The sequence below is a fragment of the Thunnus thynnus genome, chromosome 15 (genome assembly GCF_963924715.1).
Source record: "Thunnus thynnus chromosome 15, fThuThy2.1, whole genome shotgun sequence".
Classification (NCBI taxonomy): domain Eukaryota; kingdom Metazoa; phylum Chordata; class Actinopteri; order Scombriformes; family Scombridae; genus Thunnus; species Thunnus thynnus.
Window position 1 is genome coordinate 20,447,711 of NC_089531.1, and position 19,367 is coordinate 20,467,077.

The 19,367-nt window shown below is 40.4% G+C and overlaps 3 protein-coding genes across 8 annotated transcripts; all 3 read left to right on the top strand.

Moving 5' to 3' along the window:
* The first annotated feature begins 442 nt into the window (after positions 1-442).
* Positions 443-6,819, top strand: nfe2l3 (nfe2 like bZIP transcription factor 3). Its single transcript, XM_067611284.1, has 5 exons — positions 443-1,362; positions 3,339-3,419; positions 3,974-4,087; positions 4,279-4,756; positions 4,885-6,819. Exons 1-5 carry the CDS (start codon positions 841-843, stop codon positions 5,655-5,657), a joined length of 1,968 nt encoding a protein of 655 aa, XP_067467385.1. The 5' UTR covers positions 443-840; the 3' UTR covers positions 5,658-6,819.
* A 658-nt stretch (positions 6,820-7,477) lies between these two features.
* Positions 7,478-10,373, top strand: cbx3a (chromobox homolog 3a (HP1 gamma homolog, Drosophila)). Of its 4 annotated transcripts, none has more exons than XM_067611285.1 (5): positions 7,478-7,586; positions 8,487-8,640; positions 8,870-9,026; positions 9,381-9,475; positions 9,708-10,373. In XM_067611285.1, the coding sequence occupies exons 2-5, from the start codon at positions 8,495-8,497 to the stop codon at positions 9,832-9,834; spliced, it is 525 nt and encodes a 174-aa protein (XP_067467386.1). In that variant the 5' UTR covers positions 7,478-7,586; positions 8,487-8,494; the 3' UTR covers positions 9,835-10,373. The 4 variants fall into 4 exon arrangements, with proteins under 4 accessions (XP_067467386.1, XP_067467388.1, XP_067467390.1 ...); XM_067611287.1 differs by having other exon boundaries at positions 7,503-7,638; XM_067611289.1 differs by lacking the exon at positions 7,478-7,586 and adding an exon at positions 7,771-7,795.
* A 2,671-nt stretch (positions 10,374-13,044) lies between these two features.
* snx10a (sorting nexin 10a) lies at positions 13,045-17,170 on the top strand. 3 transcript variants are annotated; one of them, XM_067611291.1, is made up of 7 exons: positions 13,045-13,130; positions 15,523-15,570; positions 15,707-15,793; positions 15,884-15,984; positions 16,076-16,174; positions 16,417-16,611; positions 16,698-16,943. In XM_067611291.1, the coding sequence occupies exons 1-7, from the start codon at positions 13,089-13,091 to the stop codon at positions 16,840-16,842; spliced, it is 717 nt and encodes a 238-aa protein (XP_067467392.1). In that variant the 5' UTR covers positions 13,045-13,088; the 3' UTR covers positions 16,843-16,943. The 3 variants fall into 3 exon arrangements, with proteins under 3 accessions (XP_067467392.1, XP_067467391.1, XP_067467393.1); XM_067611290.1 differs by having other exon boundaries at positions 13,048-13,130; positions 16,695-17,170; XM_067611292.1 differs by lacking the exon at positions 13,045-13,130 and adding an exon at positions 13,866-13,955 and having other exon boundaries at positions 16,695-17,170.
* Positions 17,171-19,367: the final 2,197 nt, after the last annotated feature.

A 19,367-nucleotide genomic window follows, 5' to 3' on the forward strand; every position in this document is an offset into this window, starting at 1 on the left:
AAGAATAAACTGATTTGTTTTAGATGGTGTTTTGAAGACATTCCCTCTTTGTTGTTTGGAGTCATAGTAGACAAGTTCAAACTGTAATTCAGATACTGACCTGTAGGCCAAACATGGGACAAATGCAGGTCAGTAGCACAAACATCCCGGAACTGCAACCTAATTAAGGCTGCTGAGAAATCCCTTTGGAATCAATAACCTGTTGGATGCACGATATTAAAAGGTCAAAGAAAACTATGATGTATATGTTTCTGACGTGATATCAGTGAGATCAGTGTAATTTCTGGTGTTTTCGTGTAAATAATGTGTGTAGTTATATTTAGGGTGGGCACTGGCAGCCGTCACCACCCTTTTCTTGCTCTCATTGGTCAAAAATATAACTGTCATTCTTATTGTCCAATCACATGTTGTTGCGGTGAAAGCTGTGAGCCAATCGGTATGAGTTATGCAAATCCTGAAGTGAAGTTCCCTCAGTAGCAGCACTCTACTGTGACAGCATTTAGCTTGACCGATATTTCATTTTCTGTTTAATTAGCAAAGTTAGGGAGGTTCTGATAGCCATATATCACGAAAGAACCACTTCTCCACTGAAAGGGATTGAAAGACGGCGTTTTCGCTATGTTCGTACCAAGAGGTTCCCGTTAACTGGTAATTAAAGCTGGTAGCTAACAGCTAGCATAACGTTAGCTATCCAACGATTTCGCCGGTACAGGCGGACCTCTTTGTCTGACAGGGGAAGGCGTGCTCTTTTGTTAGGCTTTTTCCCTTTGTCCATTCGGGAAAGAGGAACTGTTAAGTCAGGATTTCGCAATTAACTGCAGTTCTAAACGTGTTTAGAAAATGCAAATCGCGAAAAAATACTTCACAGAAGGCCTGATTCAGTTGACGATCTTGCTCAGTTTGATTGGAGTTCGTGTGGATCTCGACAGCTACTTAAGCGGCTACTATACGCCTCTGATAGAGATTAACTTGGGTCCTAGCTCAGCCTACACCCAGACACCCTTTCATAATTTGAGAGACACTCTTGACGGATACAGCGTGCACCCAAAATGTCCCGAGTTGGACTATTTCTTCGCAAGTCGCCGGCTACTAGACGAAGTGAGGACTCTTGGTTCCCCGCGGTTCCCCACACAGTTGAACGCGTGGCTGGTGCACCAAGTATCTGCAACTGACAAGGCTGACTGTGGGCATCCCTCAACCAGCAACAACAGCACTGACACCAACTCAGGGCTGGAAAGCTCCGGGTACGAAGCCAGTGATGACAGTGACCACCTGCTTGACAGTGGCCCAGAGCTATGCCAAACAATCCCCCAAGTCGGACAAGGGCCTTGTAGCGTTGGAGCCTGCGGGTTTCTGAAAGAGGCAAGTGTGTGTATGTGTGTGTAATTTAACATAATTTTAAGCAGACTTTGCTGCTAACTAAGCAGTGTGATCAGGAAAGTTGCTTGTCCAGCTGAAATAGTTAATGAACTAGTGTTAAAACTTACTCAATGGTTAACTGAACAGACAATGCTATCGTTAGCTAACTAGCAGCACTAACCGATGTTACACAAGAATGGGTTCCCATTCAACAAGTTATTTATTATGCTGTAACATTTCCTGGTGCACTATTTAACGGGCCAAAACAATGTGATAACGTATCTTGTAATATGCTCTCACTTTCACTTTGTATGTCTCTACTGGGCCTGCGTCCCAAAATGCAATATGGTGATTAAGTTTGGCAATGCTTGTCTAGTTAGTTTAGAGGTGTTATATTCATAAATGGGCAATTTGATAAGTCAATTTAAACAACACTGAACTGGTCTAGTTAAATAGCTGTCTAATCCATACAATCAGGTACATGTCATGTACAGCATCACATTTGTTTGATGTACAGTATTCAGCCAACTGTCTGCTGCACCTGTCACCCTTCTTGTCTCATTAAGCCCTCTCTGAATAGTTAGGACAATAGAATTAACTTCACAAATAACACTCTAATAGGACCAAGGTATTGGGTGACCACACAGCTGTAAAACCACCATTTGCCTAGAAGTATGGGTTTACTCACACGCTGTTGTTGTTGAAACCTTTCATAAAGACATAAAGTTGGGTCCAAAAGTCTGAGACCACTAGACCACTAAAGTGGTCTCAGACTTTGGACCCCACTGTATGTTTTATCATATTCAGTGTAGCTGTCACCTGTAACCTGTGACCGTCATCATGTGTAATAAGACTGCAATCACAAACAAACTTTTATATTCATTTCTTCAAAGTGAGTGATCCAGTCTTTCTAGCTCAGGCTAGAAACAGCTGCCTGGTGGATGTTATGTCCTGAGGGCAGTTGATGTCGCCAATTGTGTAACTATATCCCCTTTCTTCAGACTTAACCACCAGCTGTGGGCCTTGAGAGGTGGAGAAGTGAGGCTTAGACCCACACCCTGTTTGCTTACACAAAAGCGGTGGTCCATACTTGAATGCTGCCTCCTCCCAGGGTTCTTGTTCACATGGATAATGTGATGTTGACACATCTTTTATTCTTCACCCTCTCTTTTGTGTAAACAAGTAATAGCTTTACTGTTTGTAGGGCAAGATGTTGTGGTTTTTGGAAATGTGATGTTTCAAGGGAGAGCACTACAGCTGACATATTTGAAAGTAACAATCAGTAATGATCTCCATTGATGTTGCCATTTCAAGCTGGAAAAGCCACTCCAGAAGAAGTTGACATGCTCAGACAGAACTGGGTTGGTGCAGAGTACATTTTGTCATATTTTTGCCTCTAGCATTAACGTAAAAACAGATAAAGCAATCATTTCCCTTTCAGAACAAGTGAGGATCTGCAAGGGTGACCTTTATATCTGCTATCCCCTTTCATCATTTAGGCATGGAAACTCATTTTTTTGCCTCTGTGTGGAGATATCAAGAATGTAACTGGCAGACAGCTGGTAACCTACATTATTGCTGTACTTCTGTATCTGAAGTGTCTTACAACAACCATATGGATTATATAATCCCTAAGGGTTATTAGTTTTTCTGTTATCATATGCACCAGCTCACAGATTTCTAATGTGTCCCAAACGGCCCTGACCACAGTTGGCAGGATGATAAAAACAGTTGAATGTTGACCCAAATCAGTTCACTGGGTTTTTTTTCCTTCTAGACTTAGGACAACTGCTTATTAAAACAAACATTTTCTCTGTCAGAACAAAACAGAAATGTAACAGTCTTTAAGGTCTTTGGATATTTGCTAACACACTTACTGTTTTTCTTTTTCCCCCTTCTTCTATTTTAAATCGTTTTACAATCTTACCCGCTTACCAATTTTTCCCTTTCTCACCATCTGTCTGTCTTTGCCTAACCAGGACAATGATGTTAAAGTTAAAGAGGAGGAGGAACCCGCTCCACTCACTCAGCTGGCTCACAGTTCCACACTGGAACAAGAGGTATGATCATGGTTGGTCACAGTTGTCTTCAATTATTGCTGTCTATTATTGAATGTGTTGCCAATTGCATCATTGTCTGATTTTTTTTTCCTTTTTTTTTTCTTTTTTTCTTGTACGCACCAGAATGTTGTGCAGTTTATCACAAAACATCTCACAATTTCATGAAATTTACAGTCACGTGACTTATGAAAATTATGTTGTACCTATTTTAACCAGAAAATATCTTTCTCACATGACTTTACTCAATGTGCACCATTCTGATGACAGTGCTGTTTGGTAATACCATGCAAAATTTGGGATGGTGAAGCACAGTAATGATTGTATGTCTCACAAGGAACCACTTGACTTTCAGTTCCTTTTCCTAAAAATTTGTATAAATAGTATTATTGAATTTTAACAGTGTTCGTTCTTTATTTTTATGTCATCTCTAATCTTATACGTTGAATTAAACTCAGACACAAAAGCTTGAATTTACTCTCGAGTCATAAATATGGCAATAAAACATACCACTTACTGTGTTAATGCTACATTCTGTGAATTTTTGTCTATTTTAGAGCCTGCTTGAGGGCATCACTACACTGTCTGATCCAGTACGCCTCCCTCCTCCTACCACTGATATTGACCAGCATTGGAGCCATTTACTCTCGCTGTCTGTCACTGACCTCGAAGTAAGTTGCTTGTGTTTATTTCAGATGCCTGATAATAACTTTCACACAAGGCTGAATATCTGCTTGTTGACTGTAGTTCAGACATATGAGCTAGGAACTATTAGTATGTTAAAACAGGGAGTGTTAGTGCCCCATGATGTTCTACGGTATATGCTACATGGAGTAAGCTAAAATGTATGTCTTGTGTGTAGGAGTTGGATTCCCTTGTTACTGAGCGTCTGTCAGACCTCGACACGGACATCACCAGCGCCATTAGCCAAGATGTCAGTTTGCATGATGCCATGGTAACCAGTGCTGGAGCCTTTGGTGTGACATCGGAGAGAGCTGACGGCAGGCCAGTCAGCCAACAGCAAAGGACCCTATTTCGACTGGAATCCACTGGCTCCTCACAATCAGATGCTTCACCAGGGATGGCCATGGGCCTGGCTGCACTCCCCTTTGCCTCAGTGTGTAATTTAACTAGCAATGTGTCATCGCAAAGCGCACTGGGTGGCAGCCTAGATGAGGCAGTCTTTGACGAGATCAATCAACTGGGTTTGGAGGGCTTGGACACCATGGATACCCAGCTGTTGGGCTGTTTAGAGAGCATAGACCCACAGGTCCTAGAGGACTTGGACTCAGACTCCGGTCTCTCCTTGGAGAGCAGCTCTGGAGGTCCAGTCTCCCCAGGTTGGTTCATATATCAATAAAAATACTTGAGCATTAAATGTCTTTTATAAACCTGACTTCTGGAGTCAAGAAATTGTTGGTGTGTGTGTATATATATTAATAAAATAATTAACTCTTCACTCATCCAGGCTCATCCGAGATGTCATCATCATCCAGTTCATACTGTGAAGATGAGTGTGGAGCTACAGGCTACAGCAGCGAGGTGGATTCAGTCCCCTCTAAAGGCATCATGGACTACACCACAACATGGTCGCCTGTGGATCTGAGTGAGAGTGTATGGCATGACCACAGCTACTCATCTCCTGCATTTTTCAACCAGCCATCAGTAACACTTCCCCATAAAGGCATCAAAGAGGAACCTCTCAGCGATGATGATGGTTCATCAAGTTTAGAAGAGCGGGAGCTGAGTCGAGATGAGCTGCGCGCCCGTGCTTTGTGCATCCCATTCTCTGTCCTACAGATTGTCAACATGCCTGTGGAGGAGTTTCTGGAGGTCCTTGACGGTCACGGCTTCTCCCCTGAACAGGTGACACTCCTGAGGGACATCCGCAGGCGGGGGAAGAACAAACTGGCAGCACAAAACTGCCGCAAGCGCAAACTAGACGCCATCACTGGGCTCCAGGAGGAGGTGGAAAGGCTGCAAGCTCAGAGAGACAGGTTACTGAGGGAGAAACAGCTTACAGCCAAAACAATGGGTGCTGTGGGCCAGCAGATAGAGCAGCTCACCAGAGACGTCCTGGCCCGGCTGAGGGATGATTCAGGACAGCCCCTAAACCCAGAAAGATTCACCCTGCAGTGCGGGGCTAATGGGAGGGTCGTAGTTCAGCCTGTGAGAAGGCCCGCTGTCTCCACATCAACTGGCAACAAAACGGACAAGAGGAAGAAGGAAAAAAAGCAATGATGCAGTATTGCCAGCGAAGACTTAAGCTTTTAGGTTTTTGGATATTTCTGAACTTTCTTGCCTGACTCTGGTTTTGGGATCTCCGCTTTTGTTAAAGTGTGTGTGTGGATTCACCGCTGTTGGGAGCCTAAAACAGCAAAAGCTGCAAAAAACAAAAACAAACACAAAAAAAAAAAAGAAACTCGAACATGAATAAATAAAAATTCTCTGTAAATAAAAATTCTCATGGGAACAATGTAGCTTACACACTGGACATCCTTTGCTTATTAAAGATGGAGATGGCACCCTGGGCATTTAAGGGAACAGCTAAGCTACAGGCGATGCTACCTGTTAACATTATAAAGTCATTGAATCTTACCGTTTTTACAGACTGACGATAGCATAGACAACCAGACATGTCTAAAAGTCAACATGGCCGCCAATGTGACAGTTACTAGATGGAAATCGTGGAGGAGGAGTTTGTTTGTTTTTATGTAGCCTTGCCTCTCAATGTATACCTATACAGTACACGCAGGAGGTGAAAGATTGTATTTATTAAAGTTTCTGACGTTCCTGTAATGCATATATGCATCATGAGACTGTCAAGGGCAGTATCTTTTTTTTGTTTTCATAATGGCAACTTTATCTCAAAGTGCTAAGAATATCGGGACATTACGTATCTAAAGTTTACAAATTTGTTTCAGATGTTTGAGGGTGTGTACTGTTCACTAGAAATTGAAATTGAACTGCCTAAAAATAGATTTTGTTCCTTATGTCTTGATGACGTACAGTATACCAATGATTAAACTGACAAGGCCTTAATTTGCATTCGATAAGTGTTTTTGTTATTGTGTGTGTGTGTGTGTGTACATGATCCACAGATGCACATTATCATATCAAAAATGTTTTTGAGAGGCTACGGTTTATGATTTAAATTACTATTGAATATATGATTTCAAGCACAATTTTGTTTAATCCCCTCATTTTAAGTACTTAAGAGTTTTGGCAAAATTATATTCTACCTCACGCCTTAGTTTATGTTATAGATTTTGGCAAAATTTAAAAAAAAACAAAACCCTTTTCGGGGAACTTAAGTGCACTCAACTACAAATCCCTCATTATTAAAATGGCCCTAAGTGGACCTAAACTATCCCTGTTAAAAAAAAAAAAAAAATGAAAACAATCAACTCTATTTAATAGGATTGACTGTTGTTTGGATGTTGCTTTTTATATATTTGAGATTATCTGAAAGAGTTGAATTAAGTATTTAGAAGTTGCCATCTTATTCATGGTCTCTCCGCTTTATATAGTCAGCCGAGTGAGTGAGTTAAATGGAGAGAGGTGCACAAAGTAGTTAATGGTGTGACTCATGAAGTATTTTTTTTTCCCTAGTTCCTCACAAATTTGTATTTCATTTTCTGGTTTGACAAAGATTTTACTTTTCTGTTTGTATAAACTTCAAACTGTTTTTTTTCTTTGTTGCTGGGGGCAGATGTTTTTGATTGCATGGTGATTGTTGAATGTTGATAGTATGATTTTGCGTAGGGAAGTTAAAATGCTCTTGCAGACATGGTTCTTTCTGATTAAAAAAACAAACAAAACAACCACAACAACTTGTGTCTTCTTTTTAGTGTTTCTTTCTTGCACCACAGTTTTAGGGGCATAAATAGTTACCCCTGTCTGAATAACAAACATAAATGACATAAATCACACTTTTTGATGTTTAAAAAAACACGTGCAGCTAAGTCATATGCTGAAAAATAACAATGAGTCTATTTGCGGCCTTGAATAGGCCTTGTACCTTCTAATGGATGTAAAGAGGAAGGTAAAGAGCAAAGCGCGATTTCCTTCCCGGCTGCCGTAGAGGACCTGCCATTAGCTTTTGGCGCCTGCCCTTAGTGCTGCTGTGCACATAACGTTACGAGATAAAGAGAGGAACCTGACCGCGTGGTAAGGAGAAATCACTGAAACAATTCCTGTTGTTTTAATCAAACCGAAGAGGGTGCGTGTGCAGAAATAGTTTGATTTAAACGTTGCAGCATCATGCAATACCCACATTTGATCGCTCGACCCAGATAAGGTAGCTCGACTGTCCAAGTTGGGCATCGCATTTTAGGCGGCAGGCAATGCAGTTCGTGCAGAAACGCTGCAACAGTGGGGTAGTATTAAAACTCTGTTAACACGGGTGCATTGTCACTGTATTGTAACTCAACTCGTGTGTTTTGCATTGTTTCGGCTACATTAATGTTAGCTAGCTAAGCGTACGAGAGTGCAGGATTTACTCCAATCACTGGGCCTATAAAGCCTGTTTGAACGCTTTTTTTCATCTTGTCGAGTCTGACGTTAACCTTCCTTTGCTCGTTTAACTTGGTAGCGTAACAACACGAACTTGTATTGTGCTTTGTGCGTTATTTCCTCGTACAACTCATCTGAATGAACGGAGCATTGCAGGTGGCACTCTAAAGTCAGGGAAAACCCAGGCCTGAAATAAGTAGCTGCAGATAGCACGGTGGCTAAACTCAATTATCTCCTGATTTTACTAGCTTTTATTTTTCTCTAAGACGGCGCCTAGCTAACTTAGTTAGCATTATGTTGATACTGATGTGTACGCGTTGTCTTGTTGGTCAGTGTCGGCGGTTACTTCGTAATTACAATAATATCGGCTATCACAGTGAACCGGTTCATGGCTCCTTTATCTCAGGGTCATTTTGGTACAAGTTGTTTTTCTGTGTTTTTCCTGTCCCTTTTAAACTTAATGTGGGCAAGAGCATCAGCTTTATGCACAGTATTGTGAATTATTTGTCTGGCATTGCAGAAACCTTGAAGTCCTAACACATATTCTTGTTTTAGAACTCAACATGGGCAAGAAGCAGAATACTAAACCTAAGAAGGATTCACAGGATGCACAGGACGAACCTGAAGAGTTTGTTGTGGAAAAAGTGCTGGACCAACGTCTTGTGAACGGAAAAGTAGAGTTCTTCCTGAAGTGGAAAGGATTTACAGAGTGAGTTGCCTGGGACACCTGACCCCCCCACGCTGAGCTGGAAGTGCTTCCCTGGTATGGGGTCGTGCTGTGCTTGTCCATTGTCACTGTGAATGCATGAAGTTCCTGCTGTTCTGCATACAAACTGGTTTCAGAAGTTTTATATTATCTTTTTGCAGCTTTAATGGTGGAAATCAGTGTAAAGGGATGTTTAGAAATGCAAATGCTGATCCTGTTCCTGCTCGTTCAGTGCTGACAATACCTGGGAGCCAGAGGAGAACCTGGATTGCCCAGAGTTGATCTCAGCATTTCTGGAAGCACAGAAGGAAGTAAAGGAAAAGCCTGCTCCTGTGAAGAGGAAGGCATCAACAGACGAGCCAGAAGCCGCAGCCAAAAAGAAAGATGTGGTGAGTACATCACAGCTCTCCAACCACCATCATTTTACCTGAGAGATGAAACCTTTTTGAATTTAGCAGTGGGGATCCCTCGCTTGAGGACAGTTACTCAAAATGCAGAGAAATGTAGATGATGAAAGGCCACATTTCAGGTTGCTCAGTCCACCCCAAAATTATTTAACAGCAACTGTTATGGTCGATGCATCCATCGAAGAGCTTTTATTAAAATGCAGCACCTACTCAGCCCAGAATCAGACAAGCATCTCTATCTCAAGTGTCAGTATTGACCCTTCATCTGGAGAAAAATGCATGAATTGCCAGGTTTTTATATGCTCCTTTTTTGTGTTCTGTTGTCACCACTTACAGGCTGAGAAACCACGAGGATTTGCTAGGAACCTTGAACCAGAAAGGATCATCGGTGCAACAGACAGCAGCGGGGAGTTAATGTTCTTGATGAAATGGTGAGTAATGAAGAAAATATTTGTCCATCTGGTGCATTTGAACCACTTAAAATTCCCATCAGTTAATTCATTTTTTATTTATAATAATACTCTGGCTTTTTTTCCTATCCCTCAGTGACAAAAGGTTACATCATGTTTACGTGAAGTAACCTCTAACATTAGGGGGAAAATGAGTAATCTGGACGATGGTCCACAGTTGCTGTAACATCTTCCTCTTCTCTTCTTGCTGCAGGAAAGATTCAGATGAAGCAGACTTGGTCCCGGCCCGCGAAGCCAACACCCGCTGCCCGCAGGTGGTCATTACCTTCTATGAGGAGAGACTGACATGGCACTCCTGTCCAGAGGATGAAGCTCAGTAGTAGTACTTCCCTCTGGTCCCTGCAGTCCCTTGCACCACCTGCGCCCTTTTCCTCAGGACTGAATTTTCTCCTCTAGCTTGCCTTCTAGTTTTAGCTGTTTTTAGTTTTTTTTTTTTTTTTTTTTTCCTAAGACGTTTCAACACTTTCATTGTATGGCAGTCAAGGAGAGCTATGTTGTACATAATTGGCTGATTTGATTGTGAGAGAGCAGGTGAAGGTGTTGTCATGTATAATTAAAGAAGTCTTCCGTTATCAAAGGATTATGATGTTATGTTAGTTTGGAAACCATACTCTTGGATGGAAGCCGCCACCGCCCATATTCATTCCTGGTTAACTTTAGTAGATTCTGAATGGCTACTTTTGGTCTATTTGTGTCTACCACCTGTTGTCACCATCTCAATCTGATGTAAGATGATGATTTTTGATCTTTTTTTTTTTTTTTTTCACCTTTAGTGCTAGTATTCCGTTCTAAAAGTGTTTTTGTATACTCGTTTTGTAAATATTGTTTGAAGTTCTAATAAAGGTTTTATGTGACCAAATTTCACTGCTGTCTTCATGGCTAAGTAAAAAAAAAAGAATTACTAAACTGTATAAGATGGTTTGTTTTGATCTAGATAAATGGTTGCAAATGTGTGAAACTAAATCACAAGTGTTAAGACAGATTTTTGATGCTTCATGCACTTGTTCCTCTTGAGATCCAAAATGTGAAAGTCTGCCTATAGGCCAGCAAAAACTGAAGCCTTCTGTGATGATGTTTTTGGTCAATTCCTGGTAGAATACTGGGAGGAGAGGAAACTGATGGTGTAGATGGTTAACCGCATTCTGGACAGCATTTTTCCACTGACCCATAATGAGCTGATGATCATGTTTCCACAGTGTTTAATATCTAACGTTTGTGTGTATTTTCTTTCCTTTACTTTCCTGCACGTTAAAGGTCAGAGTCTTTGAGATCTTAGAAAATATTACTTGAGTTTGATTATTTGAAAAGCTTTCTAACGTTCATTGAGTTACAGTAAACATGAGAACTCCCAGCGTCAGCAACTTCCTGTACTTTGTTTCACATTTGTTCATTGGATTTAATTTCCATTTTTTTGTACATCAAGAGAACTTGATAAAACGAGGAGCTTGTTAGCCATGATGCAACGCCACTGTAATAATCAAACTAGGTGCTTATTTACTTTTAAACGCAGGACATTTTACTTGTGACAGAATATCTCTCCATTAGGGAATTGCTACTTTTACATGAGTAAAGCATTTCCACCCAATCTGTCATGACATATATCATTAAATCTCAGTATTTCACCACATACAAGAGCTGAGATCACTAGTGATGTTCATCAGTGTTGTTACTTTATTTGGAGAGCCATGTCGCCAGATGGCATGGTTATTGTGGAGAACAGTCTCATGACTGGCATTAGGGCATGGGAGTTGGACTTTGATCCTTTGTGCACTACAGTAGATGATGTTTCTATGGCAACTCACACAGTTTCCACGGAAAATCCCTCATAGCACATCCCCAGGCTGCCAAAGTGACAATAAGGGTCTCTTCCAAACTGATTCAAATTTTTCTAAAATAGTACCAAACAGGAGACTTTATCAGATCCTTTTTTGTTATCTCAATTAATATAAGTACCAAAAACGTCTATAAAGAAAAAGCTATTCAAATCTATCATTTCTGCAGTGAGGATGTATTACAAATGAATAATGGCAGTGAACAATGAAGAATGTGGATGTGAAACTGGCCTACAATTATAGTAAAAAGGTGTCTTTCTAGTGGCTGTAACAAAGACGACATTATGGAGATGTTAATTGTTCGGGTTCATATCAATATGGAGATTAATGACTGATGCACCGCACAGGAAGGACTCTTACTTACATGTGGAAAAGCTAGCAGGGACTGAAACTCTGGTTTGTAAGACAGAGGAGCAGTGTGTGAAAAAGCTTCAAATAGGTATTTTTATGTCAGAGAAAGTGGGGGAAAAATAATGTATTAAAAAAACTTATTTATTCTTAGCATCTTTGTCACAGCACGACATCTTGATTAAGTTAAACCTCTAATCAGTGCAGCAACGTCATCACTTGTATGCAAATATCCTTAGAGTGCACTCAAGTTTATGATATCTTGATATAATATCTTTACAATGGAGAGAAGGGCCAACCCATGATCAAGCACCTCTAAATTGTTTATTCTTATGCAAAACAAATGTAAAACAACTTTGTTTTTTCTTAGTACTTGTCTGTGTGTGTGTGTGCGTGTGTGCGTGTGTGTGCTCCAATAGCTAATCAGTTGTTTTCCAATCGCTAATCCTAACAGTGTAAAAGTGAACAGCAGCCAGTGAAAGACTCTTTCTGCTGACTTCAAGATAACAAGGCCTTTATATGCAAATTAGCTGACCTTAGCCTTCCTTAATACCTTTACCTGTGGTAGAAGAGTATTTATTTCACAACGGGTGTTTAGCTCTACTCCTGGGTTGGACAGGATTTTGGAATACCCTTCTGAGAACTTTGGTAAGAACACTGTGATTTTATTCTTGCTGAGCTGATGTTTTGGCAACTTGAGAAAACAATGAATTGAGAGTAAAAATTTGAAGATACTGTGATTTAAAGTCACCTTAATGCATTTGAACCAATACCCGAACAAGCTTTAGGACTGTTACTTCTGTGGCATGCTGCACTTATCTCTTTTCATCTTTATGAGAAATACTTATTTTGTATGTCCAGTGTGAACAAACTACCTCAGCAACACATTGCATCCTGCAGAATGTAAGACACACACTAGTAGCTGTAAATACAAGCTTGTCTTTGTTAGATTTCCTATCAGTTGCTGTTGTGGATGACCTGAGCTGCACTCTTCTTACTTTTTACATATTTACTCATTTTTCATGACCAACAATGAATTGTTATCAAATCAACATAACTTCTACTTGTATGAAATGTCTTCTCTTCCCTTCTGGTGGTTCTGGATGCGAGTAGCATTATTGAAGGCATCACTCAACTGAGAACTGTTAAATGGTGATAAATATTAACCTGACGCGCCGGATGGTTTGTCTCAAAGAACCATCTGAGAAGTCGTCCTTGAAAACCGTTTGGAGGACATGCACTCTCAAAAAAAAAAAAAGATACTTGGCAGGTGATTGGATGAACTATCTGTCTATCACCGTCTTACCTTGTGAGGCAACTGGATTCACGAGATCACGCGAGAATCCTCATAGGACGCCGTTCAGACACGAGCGAATAACTTGAGGCCTGGCAAGATGGATTCTCGTGTGATCTCGCGAATCCAGCTGCCTCGCAAGGTAACTAAATATTATGTTAATATCAAACAAGTTACATGTCTACATAGGATATGTCCAGTATGTTGGGGTGGTTTAGGTTGGATATTGAACATAGTTAGTAAAGGAAACAATTTGTCATTTTTCATTACATATACACACATTTTAAATTGGATAAGCTAAGATTGAACAGTGCAGATTTTCCTTCATTTCACAAGTCAAAAGATGGATTTTACTTTCTCTGAACAATTATAGAACAATAATACTAATAATATAACAGGAAGAAATGGACCGAATCCAAGGATAATTTAAAACATTTTTGTTAATATGTTAGGCTATTCAGTGTGACATCTTGGCAATAGCCAATAAAAATTAAGAAATCTGTACAAACCATAAAATCCATGATTATCAGAGTATTGATCGTTATTTCAGGCGATAGTTCGCCTCCTCTGACCAGGTGATACCACTTAAACTAATCCTCCCCAGTGAATTGGGTGCAGGTGTGCATTAAAGAAACGCCTAACGCACATCTCTCGGGAGGGATCGTTGTTTCTTTGTGTGGCTCAATTTAAAAAAAAAAAAAAAGAAAAGAAAAAAAAGTTGAAATTGTTTATTTTGGGGTTGTGTTTTTTTACGACTTTTTATTTTGCGTTTATATTTTTTAACGTCGTGATCCACCCAGGTAGAAAAGGCGTGAACAAACTTGGAGGCAGAGGTCACACTCAGTAGTCAGCAGTTAGTATTAAAACTCGTTCAGTCCAGGCAAAGCTGAGCCTCAAGCCAGACCACTGAGCTGCTCCTGGTCGTTCAAACACCGGATCACTGCTCGGGAAGTGAAGAAGGGGAAAGGTAGGCACAAACTGCAATTAAGATTAGAAATGGATCGTAATATTACTGTTCGGTTGCAAAGGTTTATTGCCTGTGCAGAAGCTGATTTTTCCTCTCTCTCTCTCTAAAATGCAGCAGAAACTTCAGAGCTTCATTACTTTTATTGCCACAATACAGCAGTGCTCTTATTCTCACAATGATTAGGACAATAGACAAATAGTCGTAAATCTTATTCATTTTTAAAATTAGTTTTTAACTATTATTTGTAATTCTACTTTTTATGTTTTCATTGAATGGGTATTTTCAGTTGTAATATTGTTGCAGTTAAAAGTGTCTCAAAAATTGTGATAACCTTTTTTAAATTCAGGTTGGCTGTTCAGATGTTTTTGTTTTAGCCCCGTCATAAGGTCCTGGATCAGGGCGGATAGAGAATGACATAATTTTTTGGCCATAAATCAGTGTTTCAGTGCACTAACTGTGCCCAAAGCAAGGTACAGTGATTATATTATGTAACCCATAACTTGTCATTGGTGCCTGGAGGGGAAAAAAGGGAACTTTGCTCAAATGCTGCATTTGAGAGTTCACTTGCAGAATCCTTTTGACCCCATTTGGCTTGAGGAGATCATGTGGAATTTATTGATTTCTTTGAACAGCAATGATTTTCTTTTTTTTTTCTTTAAAAAAATCTTTAGGCGGTAGGAGTACTGTATTATTATTATACAGTACTCCTACCATATAGTAACAATTCATCGTCATGAACAGGAACATTCAGTCTGCAGAGTATCTAATTACAGGGTGTGTATATATATTGATTAGCCTATAAAGGCATATGATTTCACTGGACACTGGTGTTTGGTTTAGAGTCCTCTCTGAGATAGCTTTAGATCACATGTTTCCAAACATTGTTTGTACTTAATGATTAGCTCCGCTTGGACTCAAGGCTTGTGAATGGCACGTGTCTCATTAAGGTGTCAGAGGCAGATGGTCCAGTATGTTGCTTTGCGCATCATGTGAGGGAACACTGTTGAAGTATCTGCATGACATGTTTCAACATCCATTTTGTCGGTGCAGTCACAAACAAAGAGGAAATTAGTGCTACAACAATTTTTCTTTGATGAAATATTGTGTAACTTAGCTAAATGTGTTCTGTGAATGTGCAAAGAGATGGTTGGCCTGCATTTCTGCCTATTGTGTGCCAGAAGAGGATTTCTTATTGTTTTCATCCTGTTTTGGTGAATGAGTCCATATTAATCTGAGATTTCCCCCTCACAAGCTAAATCCTCGTCTTTTACCCTCATTCCTCTTTATGCATTAGCTCTGTTTGCACTTTTGAGTCTTTAAGAATTAATTGGCCTCTGCTTTACAAAACAAACCTTGCATTGAAACCCAAAGAGCCAAAATGTTTCTTTATGCAGATGAGTGACATAATATTTGAAGTTAAATGATCTGTTACTTTTTAAAATGCTCATTTAACCTCTAGTTATCATGACACAGGTTATTGTAGTTTAATGCTAAGACATGCACAAGTTGAAAAAGATCACAGTCTTTCCATGTGACAGACTCTTATTTGTTTCTCTCTCTCTTGCAGGTTTTTGTTCCCACTATGGACAGTATGCTGGACAGTCTCTCAAAAACTGTAAGTAGCCAAGTACACTCCTCCCGTTTGACTTATGCAGTTGCAAGTAGAAAATAGTTTTGCAAAAAGACAATGCATGCACATTCTCCTCTGAAGCAAAGACGGTGCCTTGGTTTTGTTTCTTTTAAATTTACAGGAATTTATCAGTGTTTGTCTTCGGGATCCAAGGCTCCATAAAGATGACCTCTGGCACACGCACGTCGACTATGAGATCTGTTTACATGTGAGTGCCACTTCAATAAGAGCTTGGTTATTCTTTTTTTTTTTTAAGGTTAGTTGGATAATTCTGTTGAACCGATGTCTGTCCTTTTAGACCAGTAGCATGTGTTTCCGAAAGAAGACTTCCCGTGTGAGGCGGCGTTACAGTGAGTTTGTTTGGCTGCGTCACTGCCTGGAACAGAACGCTCTTACCATGTAAGCTCTCACCCCAGATATTTATCTATTCATACACGGTAGCTTTCATGAATTAATCAGATTTTTGGCCTTTTTTTTCCCCTCTGTCCAGAGAATTACCCAAGTTGCCACCCTGGAACCCATTCTTCAGTCTGAGGAACACAGGGCAGGTCACCCAGAGGATGAGGGGCCTGCAGGAGTTTTTAGAAATGTGAGTTGGCTCTGTAGCTAAAACAATAGCAGCCATCAAATTATAGCATTGCCAACTGGTGGTACTGTTTTACATTTTCCCCCTTGTCATACCCCCCAGCGGCTGTTATCTGTTGAAGCAAGAGCTTTGTTATACTTGAAACTGACCTCGAACATGTTTGTCCCTGCACCGTTTTATCTTCTCATATCTTCACTTGTCTCCGCTGTTAGGCATTATCTCATTAATTGTCCTTTCTTCTCTAGTGTTCTTCACACGCCATTGTTATTATCAGACAGTCGACTCCATCTGTTCCTCCAGTCAGACCTCAGCCTCACAAAGATTGAAAGGTGTGCTCTCGGTAAGACCAGGTACACTGTGGCTGAAGCCATACAGCGTTCAAGCAGCGGTTACGTCAGTAGATTAGAGGACAAGGCATCCTGTGACTCTGACTGTGAGAGGTATGAGCCTAGATGTAATGGTTTTACATTTGAAATAGTTTTAGCGTCGGTTTAATGCTGAATTGACCCTTTTCTTCTCACAGCAGCTCTTCATCGTCAGGCTTCGGGCTAAGTGTGGACACTGCCATGCGAGAAAGCCCCCTCCCCTTCCTTGAGTCCCCTGACAAAGACCCAGAGTTGTTCAGCTGTCTTTCGGAGTCCCCCACCAAAGAACAACTCATTGAGCCCTGAGGCACAAGGGATGTACTTAGCCACTTTATGTTTCTGTTTGGACAAAGGTCATCTATGTGTCAACCTATTTATGATATTTCACAGAGGTCATGTCTTTCTTAGTTAACTTCCAAAGAGCAAAAAGCTTTTTTACTTGTTGGCTTCATTATTCCCTGTTTGTTTGTGTTTTTGTTTTGTTTTGTCTTTTTAATATGCTTTAGTTTTCTCATAAAGCAATACCTTGGTCATTTAATTTAGTGTACTTGAAAAAAATATTATGTTTTAAAAAAATGTATAGTAAATCTACGTTTATAACAGTAAATTATTAAATTTCCTGTGTGTGAATGTATATATTTTTATCTGCACTGAAGCTGTACTGAGGTTAGCAAGGGATGTTTTGAATTGTGGACAGGACTTTTAAAATATTTGAGAATACTTTTTATGATTTGTTAATGGATGAATAAACTGTCTTTAAAAAACAGCTTACAACTTGTTCATTGAATGTTTCATCTAATATTAAATTTGGCCAAATTTGAAGTGCCAGGGCTTATTTTCCTCACCTGACATGCATCTCCTGATGTTCTTAGTGCAACAGTCATGCATTGTTGTAACAGCCCAGTAGAGGGAGTGTAGACATCATAGGAGCTCGAGCTGAGTATATAACACTACTGGGATGCAGGCTCACAATGCTGATAAAATTGCTTTCAGGGTCATGTACTAATCATTGTAAAATTTGCTCTCTTACGAAGTGGTGTTCACATAGAACTTGTGTATAGCTTAAAATTGTGCAATTTGAGGAGTTTTTAGTCGCTATCAATTTCATATTTGAAGCTGCACTGGGCTTGAGAAGTGTGAAGTGGAAATTGTGAGACTGGTGTGTGTTATGTCAGGAGAGAAATATGAGTCTCAAGTTACTTCCTTGGGAATCTGAACAATGTAAAACATCCAATGATGCTGGTTAAATTCCAACTGCTCACTATAAAATCCTATGAATTACAGTCTTATGTGGGCGTTATGGTTGTGGGACATCTGCCATGTGTCTCTTGGGAGAGGGAAACATGGGATTATTAAACCCTAGTATATACACACTATACACTATTTAGTTGCCAGTTTATTAGGTACAACAAGCCAAAACTAATGTGATCTCACAAAATCCTTGCAACAAATCCTCCCTTAATCAATATTCACTTTTTGTTTAAACTGTTTTAGAGAGTTAAGATGTAATTGAAATCTAAGGTCACAAATTTGAATCAACACCAAAACTTTCAATAACCGAACACTATAGGCTAACCTTTACTGCAGGCCTGTTGTATCACAATGTATTAGTTTTAGGTTTATCAAATGAACTGGTACCTGGGCCGTATGTGACAAACAGCAGTAACTGACTCCAATCTCTGCCAGTTGTAGTGCCCTTCACTATACGCTCCACAATCTAAATGTATCAGATCTACAAGCTACCAAGTGTGTTAAATTCCAAGCAACTTCAGTGTTGGGATATTGACAAGAAGAGGTCACATTTCAGCCCCATGTCACAGCTTTTCCAAGGTGAGATGGCCTAATATAAGGAAGACAGCAAATTAATTTAACTATTACAGACTACTCTTGGGAATTACCTGCAAGAAACGAGACAGCCTCAAACTCTGTGTGTGTGTGTTACAGGGATTTGGGTGTGGGTGGGAATGAGGGGCAGTATAGAAGTGTTGGACAGCCCCGTAAATTGAAAGCTGATGAAAGAAGTGAAGGCTCATTAAAGGAGACAGCAGCTGTCCCCCCCCCCCCACTCCCTCTCCCTCCACCAACTGCTGGACTGACATGGGCCAGCCCAACAGTAAACCTATCCTGTCCCCCGTCTCTGTCCTCTTCTCTCCTTCCCCTGGATGGTGCTGTCTCCCTGTGCGCACAAGCCATAATGAAGCTGTCACCGACTTCACACACCAGCCACTGAGCTGTATTCACACAGCAAACACAGAACACACATATCGGCGTGCCTGAAAACACACTGACAGCTGTGAACACAAACACACACACACACACACACACACACACACACACGGGCATACACTGGTGGGAAAGCTGTGGATGAATGAGCATTTTCTCTTTTCCTCATCCTCTGTCATTTTCTGAGTCCCACTGGTTTGTGGTTGGACCTCTCCATCTCTGTTTGCTGTTAAGGTTGACCTTATCAACGTACCCCATGACAGGCGCACAGCACGACACGCACACAAAGTCACACACACAGACTGTTTGGTTCAGAGCCAGTCAATTTCCTGACAAAATGAAATGCAACTGCAAGTGGCAACTTGTGTTTGTGTGTACATGCACGCATCTGCCATTTTATAGTTGAGAACATCTAGCATTTGGATATTGAGTATTCACGGTACATGTCTATTTCAGCTCGGTAATTTATAACTCAATTTCCAGTGTGCATTGATGCGCTTCATACCTCCAAAACACCAAACAAAGCCCCAACCCAATTGTATTTCAAAGCAATTAGGGTGTCCACTGAGTTGTGAACGGACCACGATGCAGTGGCTCTGGGCCCGTGT

What these genes read in the sequence shown, in the direction of transcription:
- nfe2l3 (XM_067611284.1), top strand. Translation starts at nt 841, where the DNA reads ATGCAAATCGCGAAAAAATACTTCACAGAAGGCCTGATTCAGTTGACG. An exon ending in TGTCTGTCACTGACCTCGAA is followed by an intron (nt 4,088 to 4,278) that starts GTAAGTTGCTTG and finishes TCTTGTGTGTAG; the next exon opens with GAGTTGGATTCCCTTGTTAC. An exon ending in TGGAGGTCCAGTCTCCCCAG is followed by an intron (nt 4,757 to 4,884) that starts GTTGGTTCATAT and finishes TCACTCATCCAG; the next exon opens with GCTCATCCGAGATGTCATCA.
- cbx3a (XM_067611285.1), top strand. Translation starts at nt 8,495, where the DNA reads ATGGGCAAGAAGCAGAATACTAAACCTAAGAAGGATTCACAGGATGCA. An exon ending in AAGTGGAAAGGATTTACAGA is followed by an intron (nt 8,641 to 8,869) that starts GTGAGTTGCCTG and finishes CTGCTCGTTCAG; the next exon opens with TGCTGACAATACCTGGGAGC. An exon ending in TTAATGTTCTTGATGAAATG is followed by an intron (nt 9,476 to 9,707) that starts GTGAGTAATGAA and finishes TTCTTGCTGCAG; the next exon opens with GAAAGATTCAGATGAAGCAG.
- snx10a (XM_067611290.1), top strand. Translation starts at nt 13,089, where the DNA reads ATGGATTCTCGTGTGATCTCGCGAATCCAGCTGCCTCGCAAG. An exon ending in GAATCCAGCTGCCTCGCAAG is followed by an intron (nt 13,131 to 15,522) that starts GTAACTAAATAT and finishes TCTCTCTTGCAG; the next exon opens with GTTTTTGTTCCCACTATGGA. An exon ending in GAACAGAACGCTCTTACCAT is followed by an intron (nt 15,985 to 16,075) that starts GTAAGCTCTCAC and finishes CCCTCTGTCCAG; the next exon opens with AGAATTACCCAAGTTGCCAC.